Here is a 9,893-nt window from a genome sequence, read left to right as displayed (position 1 = left end):
GTTTCCTGTGCGTGCGCTCTGTTTTGTGCGATCAGGACCTTTTGAGGGGCTGAGCCTTCATGGGGAAGGGGCGCTCTGTTTGCCTGGGGAGGGGTCCAGGCTGAGTGGGGAGAGCCCTTGCTGTCCCGGCAGAACACCAGCCCCCTCATTGATCCCTGGCTTCTCCGATCAAAAGGATCAGGTGTTAGGTGACGGGAAAGGTATTTGAACGAGGGACTCCCCAGCTAAATAGATAAATGGACTGTTTTCTTCCCCCACCCCCCACCCCTCATGCCCAGCCCCTTCTAGTTCTTGGGCCTAACAATGAAATAGCCCCACTACACTCGGAAGAATGGGGAAAACTCCGCAAGCAAAGACCTTAATTTGTGGGTCCAAATGTTTGTAAACATGCTGTGGCATCACAGTATCCAACCAGTGGCAAGCAAGGAAGAAACATGTTTTTTTTTTTAAATTGGCCAACAGGTAAACAATCCCAGTTGTGTGACAACACAGCCCATCTGTAACAGGTTTCTTCTTTGATCTTCTGAAAAGTTGCCTGATTATTCTCACACTCTCATTCTGTCGTACTCAAAGCAACAGGCTCAGTTCCATCCTCAGATAAAGGGGCTCAGCCCACCCTCTCCAAACCATGAGGCCAGTCCATCAAGCTGGAGCGGCCTTCCCAATGTGGCCCCTTAAGGATACTACATTTCTCCCCTGGGCGGCCTCCGGCCATCTTATTCACACACATTCACCGAACAGCCCTTTGGTGCTCTCAGTTGGTCATGGGCTCAAACCTGCCCTTTCTGCGGGATGCACATGGGAGAACTTACTTCCCTGTAAAGCTCTTGGGACGTGTACGGAATAGCAACGGAGGACAAGAGAGAGCCCGGTTTTACTGGCGGGGTTCTCCGTGGCTTGCAAGAGAAAGCCCTCCTGGCTCCCAAGAGCTTAACTTCAACAGCAAAATACTCCCTTCCCCATGCAGACTCTGACTGCGGTGGGCCAGAGCTGGTGGGGAAGAAAGCAGGGAAGGGGGCGGTGTTCGAGGGCGGTGAGTGCTATCCAGGTGACCCTCAGAGCAAAATCCCTGAGCTCCCGAAACTTCCCTTCTGAGTATCTGACACCAGGCCCGGAGGTGGGTAAGGAGGCATTAACACAGTTCGTAATGGAGGAAGCATTGAAATCTCGTTCCAAGAGCACCGGGAGAGGTGAGACCCCTTCGGAAGGGCAACACCTTCTGAAATGCGCTGGGTTAACTCGCGTGCTTCTTCCGGCCCCGGAGAACATGTTCCCACCTGCAGTGCTTTTGGTGCTCACCGGATCTCCAGTAAACTTGCCGCCTTCCCCAAGGTGGGGCCCGACAGCCTGGCCCCAAGCGCAGACCACACACTGCAGCAGCCACCGCACGTCCTGGAGGGAGGGAGCCCCCAGGAAAAGGGGGCTCACGGTGAGGCCGGGGACCCCGCGGAGGCCTGCTGGGTGCGTCCGGCGCGTCGCTCGCTCGAGCCCGCTGGGTGCAGAGCCCATGGGGGCCTGCGGAGGCTGGACCTGTGGTTGGAGGGCAGCGGGCAGGCGCGGGCAGCCAAAGGCGCCGGTGCTGCACGGAGGAGGAGCGGGGCGTGAGGGCCTTGGGGCATCGGTTGCAGCGGTGGGGGCCCTCGTGCTCCGTGGCCGAGGCCTCCCACCTGAAGCGCAAGGGCAGGGGCGCAGGCGAAGGGCTCCTCCTGTGCGTGGACCCGCAGGTGCATGACCAGGCAGGTTGGCCGCTGGAAGCTCCGGGGGCAGAGGTGGCAGGTGAAGGGCGCCTCGGCCGAGCTTGCCAGCTCGAAGCGCTTCCTGCATGCCCCGCAGTGGTGGGGGTGCGGGGCCAAGCGCACCAGGCAGTGCTTGGTGAAATCGGCACAGCGGGCAAAGGTCTTGGCACACCGCTTGTACTGGTGGGGCCGCTCGCCCGTGTGGATCCGCAGGTGCTCCCGGAAGCGCGACAGGCGCTTGAAGCCCTTCCCACGGATGTCACAGTGGTGGAGGGCCGGGTCGGTGCTGCAGACTTTGGGACGCTTCTGCTTTGATGCCTGGGCTACCTTCTTCCTCTTCCCACGGGCGCAAGACCTGGGAGGGCTCAGTCCAGTGTCCATGGATTGCCTAGAGGAAACAAAACACCAGAGCAAGAAAGTTTTTAGTGGGATTTGCGGAAGCACTTCATTGCATGCCTGAGCAGGATCCCTAAAATGTGAGGAAGGGCAGTTCCAACCCCTCGCTCGGTATCCTGCTTGGAAGTATCTCATCAAGGCGGCTGAGAAGAGCTGAGTAGCTCACACTGGAGCAGGAAAGGCAGCTCTGCCCTGGATGTGCACAGACTTCCAAGTTCCAGGGTTTATGAGCAATAAAGTTGTGACTGGTGGGATGGTACCCTTAGCCGTTGTTCTGCTTTTTCCTCTTCCCTCCCCCTCCCTTCTTCCTTGTGTGTCATGCCTTTTATTAAAAAGATTGTACAAACCACAGTCAGTCTTGTACTGGCTACATGACAGCAGCAAAGGCCATCAGGGCCATTTTTCGCTGAGGAAGGGGGTCAAAATACTCTGGGTAAGATACGAAACGACTTTGATTAGTCCCCCCTGTCCCCATGTCTTCTGAGTTCGCCATCTCTTCCCAAAAGTGGGTTTCTCCCATTAGCAGCCCCAGCTTTGCAAATCTCACTCACTTCAATGAATGCAAAGAAAAAGCCCAAGAAGTCCCAGGAGAGGCCGACCCGCAAATGCAAACCCGAGAGATGGAAAAATATTTACGGGAGAAGACCGCATGGATCTTTAAATAGGAGAAGGGCAAGTTGACCGCAGTTAAGATGGCCGCCGAAGAACGACCCCCTGCTGCTCAATCCCGCGAGATTTCCTCCACAGCCCGAGATGGGGAGGGGCACCCACGATTCCTGGAGGACTAGCGAGGAAATGGGAAACTACTTCCGATCATACCACCAAGATGTTTCTGCGATCTCTATGGGCAAACAGGAGCATCGTTCTAGGCACTTTCCTCTCTCTGGTACAAGCACTTTGAAACTTTTGAAAGGGAAGCTGACACTCTCATTTTTGACCAGAAATGCACATAAGAACATGGCCTTACTATCTGACCTCTTTCGGTGCTCTTGTCTTTTGAGGGTATCGTCCCACTACATGTATCCTGAACAACTCTATGATGATAACCACAACGAAAATGGCCGATGTGGGCTCAGGTGACACCCCAGCAAAGCGATCTCTGATTGGCTGGCCACTGAGCGGAACTGGAGGTCGACGGGCCCAAAGCCAAGATGGCGGCGGGCGGGGAGCGCCCTCGAGCAAAATGGCGGCCAGCGAGAAGCGGCGGCTGGCCCTGGCGCCCGCCGCCCCGGCCGCCCCGGCCGCCGGCGGCCCCGAGGCCGAGGCAGAGTTCCTGCGGCAGGCCGGCGTGACCGACATGGTGCGCGAGGCCCTGATGAAGGTGCTCGAGGCCCGGCCGGAGGAGCCGATCGCCTTCCTGGCCGGCTACTTCGAGAAGCTGGCGCAGAGCAGCGCCGAGGCGGACGAGGCCGCGGCGGACGGCGGCGACCCGCAGCGGCAGCTCCGGCTGCGCCTCGACCGGGCTTCGTGGTTCTTGGGCCTGGCCCACCATGCCCACAGGTGCGTCGGGAGGGAGGCGGCCGGCGGGGCGCCGGACTGCAGCTCCCAGAAGGCCGCGGGCAGGCTTGCCTCGGCGCGGGGCCTGCCGGGACACGTGTCCCCAAGGCTGGGCCCCTGCAGATGCGTTCCCGGGGTGGGGCTGGCCCAGCACATCTGGAGGGGCTCGGGTCGCGGGTGCTGGGCCGGCGCTGCGGCGCCCTGAACTGTGGCCCGGCAGGGCTAGGGGACCCTGGCCGAGGGAGCCGGCGCGGCTGAATCACGAAGCGGATGGGAATCAAGCAGGCTGTGCTATTGCACATTTTAAAAAATATATTTTGGCTGCTGTTGGATCTTTTGGCAGATTGCAAACAGAACTCAGGTGCCCCATGCGCCGAGGCTTTTTGTCATTTCGGCGGCAGGCCAACCTCTTTTTATGTTCCTCTTGTTTTAAATGTTAAGACTGTCTTTAAAATGGATTGCATTTATTATTATCTCGATGCTGTATCTCATTTATTTTATCGACGCCCTGAGTCACTGTGAAGGGCGAGATACAAAAGCTTTAAATAAGTAAATAAACCCTAACGTTGCATGAAACAGCTAGAAATGCAAGATGCAACACTGGTACTGTAAGAATTTGTTAACTGAAAGAATGCAATCCAATTTTATGTGAGCGTAAACTATAATGCGTTGGCTTCTTAAGTTTTAAATCCACTCAACAGTTTGCATTCCTTGTGCAGATTACAAACAGATTAAAAAAGAATGAAATTAGGGAAGCTTATTGGTTGGATTAGAAATTCACCAAATAAATAAGCAAATGAATAAATTGCAAATCATAAAAACTAAAAGAATGAAATACTGTATTTACATTTATTTATTCATTCATCCTTAGCTGAATCTTAAGCCTTTATACTACTACCCACCCTATGGGCTAGAGCTGATAATTCCCATTTTAGAGATTGGATATATTGCTCAGATACTCTAATCAATTGATTTAGTTATGTTGGGTGCAAAGTCACGCCCAACCCATCGCGACCCCATGGACAACATTCCTCCAGGCCTTCCCTTCCTCCACCATCCCCTGGAGTCCACCCAACCCCACACCCATCACCCCAGTGTCCCCATCCAGCCCCCTCATCCTCTGCTGTCCCCTTCTTTTGTCCTCAGTTGTTCCCAGCATCAGGCTCTTCTCATTAGGTGGCCAAAGTATTTGAGTTTCATCTTCAGGACCTGGCCTTCTAAAGAGCAGTCAGGGTTGATCTCCTCCAGGACTGACCGGTTTGATCGCCTTGTGGTCCAAGGGACTCGCAGAGTCTCCTCCAGCACCACAATTCAAAGACCTCAATCCTTCAGCGCTCAGCCTTCCTTATGGTCCAGCCCTCACAGCTATACATTGCAACTGGGAAAACCATCGCCTTGACTGTACGCACTCTTGTTGGCAGGGTGATGTCTCTGATTTTTAGTATGCTCTCTAGATTTGCCATAGCTTTTCTCCCAAGGAGCAAGCGTCTTTTAATTTCTTGGCTGCAGTCCCCCTCTGCAGTGATCTTGGAGCCCAGGAAAATAAAATCTGTCACTTCCTCCATTTCTTTCCCATCTCTCTGCCAGGAAGTGAGAGGACCGGATGCCAAGATCTTAGTTTTCTTGATGTTGAATGTAAAACCAACTTTTGCACTCTCCTCTTTCACCCACATCAAGAGGCTCTTCAGTTCCTCTTCACTTTCTGCCATGAGAGTGGTATCAGCTGCATATCTGAGGTTGTGGATATTTCTCCTGGCAATCTTAATTCCAACTGGTGATTCATCCAGCCCCGCCTTTCTCATGATGTGCCCTGCATGTAAGTTAAAAAGGCAGGGCGACAGTATACAGCCTTGCCGAACTCCTTTCCCGATTTTGAACCAATCAGTGGTTCTGTATCCAGTTCTCACTGTTGCTTCTTGACCCGCATATAGGTTTCTCAAGAGACAAATAAGATGGTCTGGTACTCCCATCTCTTTAAGAACTTGCCACAATTTGTTGTGATCCACACAATCAAAGGCGTTAGCAAAGTCAATGAAGCAGAAGTAGATGTTTTTCTGGAACTCCCTGGCTTTCGCCATGATCCAGCGTATGTTGGCAATTTGATCTCTAGCTCCTCTGCCTCTTTGAAACCCTGCCTGTACTTCTGGTAGTTCTTGGTCCACATACCGCTGGAGCCTAGCTTGTCGGATTTTGAGCATCACTTTGCTAGCATGTGGAATGAGTGCAATGGTGCGGTAGTTTGAATATTCTTTGCCATGGCCCTTCTTTGGGATGAGAATGTAAACTGACGGTTTCCAATCCTGTGGCCACTGTTGAGTTTTCCAAATTTGCTGGCATATTGAGTGTAGCACTTTAACTGCATCCTCTTTTAGGATTTTGAACAGCTCAGCTGGAATACCGCCAGGCGGTGGTGGTGGGCGGAGGCCTGGCAAGGAGGTGGCTGTGGCAGTCGCAGCGAGGCAGTGGCAGCTGGCACAGGCCTGGCCACCCCCCGGCCTGGCTGCCTCTGGGCTCGTATACTTTAAAATAGATTTTAAAAGCTATATTTTTGTTACCTTCAATCCTTTCTTTGTCTTCGTCTCTCTCTCTCTCTTCTGCCCACCTCTCTTCTTTTTCCTGCATTGTATTTCCGCTCTGTATGTGCGTGCGGGGGGGGGGGGATCTGGCGCAAGCATGGTGGAGCTGTTGCAGTTTGGGCATGCGCTGGTTCTCTGCTCAGTTTCAGAGAACGCCTGCGCTGGCTCAGAGCTTTTGGACTTGCTCAGAGATTGTTTTCTCCAAGTGAGTCCAACACCTCTGAGGTGGGCTGGATAAATGGGCATGGCAGGGCGGATTCGGCCCACGGACCGAATTTAAGGACCCATGTTCCAGGATGTCTGACTCGAGGTCAGTGCCCACCCCATCGTGGTTATCAGGGACGTTAAGCTCTTTCTTGTTAGTTCTTCTGTGTAATCTTGCCACCTCTTCTTAATCTCTTCTGCCTCTGTGAGGTGCCTGCCATTTTGGTCCTTTTTCATGCCCATCTTTGCATGAAATGTTCCCTTCATTTCTCCAATTTTCTTGAAGAGATCTCTGGTCCTCCCTTTTCTATTGTTTTCTTCTATTTCTCACTGTTCATTTAAGAAGGCCTTATTATCTCTTCTACCTGTTCTCTAGAATTCTGCATTCAATTGTTTGTATCTTTCTCTTTCTCCCTTGCCTTTCGCTCCCCTTCTTTCCTCAGCTATTTGGAAAGCTTCCTCAGACAGTCGTTTTGCTTTCTTGCATTTCTTTTTCTTTAGGATGGTTTTGTTTTAATTTAATTTAAACATTTCTATCCCATCCTTTCTGATGAACAGCTCAGGATGGCTTACAGAGATTAATGAGAGCCAGTGTGGTGTAGTGGTTCAGAGCATGGGACTGGGACTCAGGCGATCCGGGTTCGAGTCCCCGCTCAGCCATAGGGCCAACTGGGTGACTTTGGGCCAGTCCAACCTACCTCACAGGGTTGTTGTTGTGGGGAGAAGATGGAGGAGGAGATGTAAGCTGCCTTGAGCCCTTTTAAATCCAAAAATAAGTAAGTAAGTAAATAAATAAATAAATAAACAAATAGCATGTAAAATACAATGATACAATAATTAAAACAATAAATAGTAAACCAGCATAACCACTTTCATAACTAAAGAAAGAAAAAAAAGGAAGAGAAAACAGAATAAAGAATAAAAAGCCTTAATAATTAATATGATGGTTGAATAAAAAGGTCCTGACCTGATGCTGAAATGAGTATAAGCTCAGTGCCAGGCATACCTCTCTGGGGAGCGCATTCCAGAGTTTGGGTGCGACAGCAGAGAAGGCCCTGCTCTGAGTTGATGGCCTTTTTACCTCCTTCGGGGAGGGTCCCTGGAGCAGGGCTTCTCCTGCAGATCTTAGGGGGCATGAGGGCGTATAAGGAAACTGCGTGTGAAACTATGTTCATATTGTCCAAACTGCATCAGAAAGCACATTTTCTCTATGGATTAGGGCATGGTTGACTGACCGAAAGCAGAGGGTAACCATTAGTGGGGAATCATTGGGATGGCGGCCAGTGACAAGCAGGGTCCACCAGGGCTCTGTCCTGGGGCCGATCCTGTTCACTCTTTTCATCAGTGACATGGAAGAAGGGGTGACCAGTCTGCTGATCAGATTCGCAGACAATACTAAAACGGGGACAGTGGCCACAACTGAGGAGCAGGTACTCCGGATCCAGAAGGATCTGGACAGACGATGGAAGTGGGCAGGAGACAACAGGATGGCGTTCAATCTGGACAAGTGCAAGGTCTTACACTTGGGGCACAGGAATAGGTGTTATAAGTACAGTTTAGGCTGAGTGCCACCACGGAGAAGGCCCTCCTCCAGATAGCCACCCTCTGGACCTCCTTCAAGGAAGGTTCCTGAAGGAAGGCCTCTCCAGGTGATCTTAAGGGGCATGAGGGCACATAGGGAAGAAGGCGGTCCTTCAGGTATCCCAGTCCCAAGCCGTTCAGGGCTTTATAGGTTAATATCAGCACCTTGAATTGGGCCTGGACTTCAATGGGGAGCCAGTGAAGCTGGTAGAGGACTGGCGTTTTATAAGAATAACGGCTGGTCCCCGCCGGCAGCCTGGCAGCTCTGTTTTGTACCAATTGAAGCATCCGGACCGTTTTCAAGGGCAGCTCCATATAGAGCGTGTTACAATAATCCAGCCAGGAGGTTACAGAGCATGAATCACTGTTGCCAGGCAGTGTTTATCCAGGTATCCAGCTGATGGATCCGCCGAAGCTGGAGGAAAGCGCTCCTCACCACAGCGGACACCTGACTCTCCAGGGTCAGCTCTGGGTCAAGGAGCACCCCCAAGCTGCGGACCCTGTCCCTTAGAGGGAGCGCTGCCCCATCCAGGACAGGATCAAAATCACTTACCTGAAACCCAAACTGCCCACCAACAGGACCTCCATCTTGCCTGGATTGAGTCTCAGTTCATTGGCCCACATCCAGCCCATCACCTTGGCCGGGCACTGCTTCAGAACATCCAATAAAAGAAATTGACCTCTGCAAAATAAGGGGCAGTGGGAAACTAGGTGTGTAATGGCAGATGAGTGAAAAGGGGATGAAATCCATAAATATTGAATTTATGTATCTATTACGTTGGTTTTTTAAGTAATTCCAGAAGTGCTTATGTGAACCATGGAAAACAATAATATCAACATAAGTCCCCCAAGGCCACCTTCTGGAATCGACCGGTCAGGTAGGAGCTATGTGACATTAACAAGTCCAAACTTCCTTTTTCCAAGGAAGCGGCTCCCACCTCAGGACTGAACTGGGGTGAGGAGAACGTTTTTGATTACAATGGAGAGTGCGTGTCCGCTGAGGGTTCAGACAGTAGGGGAAGGGAAACCATTGGAAAAGCCTCAAGGGAAGAGGAAGGAAAGGGGGAAGAATCCACAAACGCAGCATATGCAACACTGATGCTGCCGGCCCCTTTGGGAGCCCCTTCGTCCTTCCGCCCCCCGTGGCTGCAAGGAGCCCCGTGCCGGCCGGCCGGCCCTCGCCCTCGCCCGCTCCCCCACCGCCCTGCCGCATGGGACCAGCTCTCCGGCGGCCCGGCTCCTCTGCCCCCTCAGCTCCCGCTGGCCACGGGAGCCTGAGACCTTACTCCGCCTGGGCTGAGGCCCTCACGAGGAGGCGCATCCCGTCCGGGCGGCCGACCTGGGCCGGCCGCTTTGCCAGGTGGGGAGCAGTGCGGGGCAAGGCAGTCCCTGTGCCCAGGGAGATGCCAGCCTGCCAGCCTGTGGGGCGAGCCTCCGAGATCCCGCTGCCTGTGCTTCGCTCAGGGCCTTCTGCTCGGACTCGGCTGCAGGACTCGCCTCTCACTGTCCGCCTGCCTTGCCTCCTCTGCTCCTCCTGGACGAATCAAGGAGCAAGGCAGGCGCAGCGAAGGGCCCCATCACAGGCTGCAGCTCCTGGCGCCGGGGTGTGGGAGACAAGATGGAGCCCTGTGGTACCCCATGGCACCCCATGGCAAAGCCATTTTAGTTGCTGCCTCTTGTACAGTGTTGCGAACCTCCGTCCATAGTTCTTCAGGCACTCTGTCTATCAGATCTAATTCCTTAAATCTATTTGTCACCTCTACTGTATATTCATCAGGAATATGATTTAGGTCATACCTGAGTGGCCTAGTGCTTTTCCCTACTTTCTTCAATTTAAGCCTAAATTTTGCAAACAGAAGCTCATGATCTGAGCCACAGTCAGCTCCTGGTCTAGTTTTTACAG

At 52.8% G+C, this 9,893-nt stretch overlaps 2 protein-coding genes across 2 annotated transcripts in view; one reads left to right on the top strand and one right to left on the bottom strand.

Moving 5' to 3' along the window:
* Positions 1-1,424: 1,424 nt before the first annotated feature.
* On the bottom strand, positions 1,425-2,744 carry LOC123036579 (zinc finger protein 358-like). Its single transcript, XM_044455909.1, has 2 exons — positions 2,684-2,744; positions 1,425-2,124 (listed from the first exon to the last, which is right to left on the bottom strand). The coding sequence occupies exon 2, from the start codon at positions 2,115-2,117 to the stop codon at positions 1,425-1,427; it is 693 nt and encodes a 230-aa protein (XP_044311844.1). The 5' UTR covers positions 2,118-2,124; positions 2,684-2,744.
* A 445-nt stretch (positions 2,745-3,189) lies between these two features.
* Positions 3,190-9,893, top strand: part of TPGS1 (tubulin polyglutamylase complex subunit 1) — a 10,124-nt gene continuing 3,420 nt past the window's right edge. Inside the window, exon 1 of the mRNA XM_044455908.1 lies at positions 3,190-3,632. Within this exon, the coding sequence (XP_044311843.1) occupies positions 3,190-3,632 (443 nt within the window). The remainder of the gene's footprint in view (positions 3,633-9,893) is intronic.

Source organism: Varanus komodoensis, unplaced genomic scaffold (genome assembly GCF_004798865.1).
Source record: "Varanus komodoensis strain SLA01 unplaced genomic scaffold, ASM479886v1 scaffold80, whole genome shotgun sequence".
Taxonomy (NCBI): domain Eukaryota; kingdom Metazoa; phylum Chordata; class Lepidosauria; order Squamata; family Varanidae; genus Varanus; species Varanus komodoensis.
This window is presented reverse-complemented; position numbering and strand designations above follow the sequence as displayed.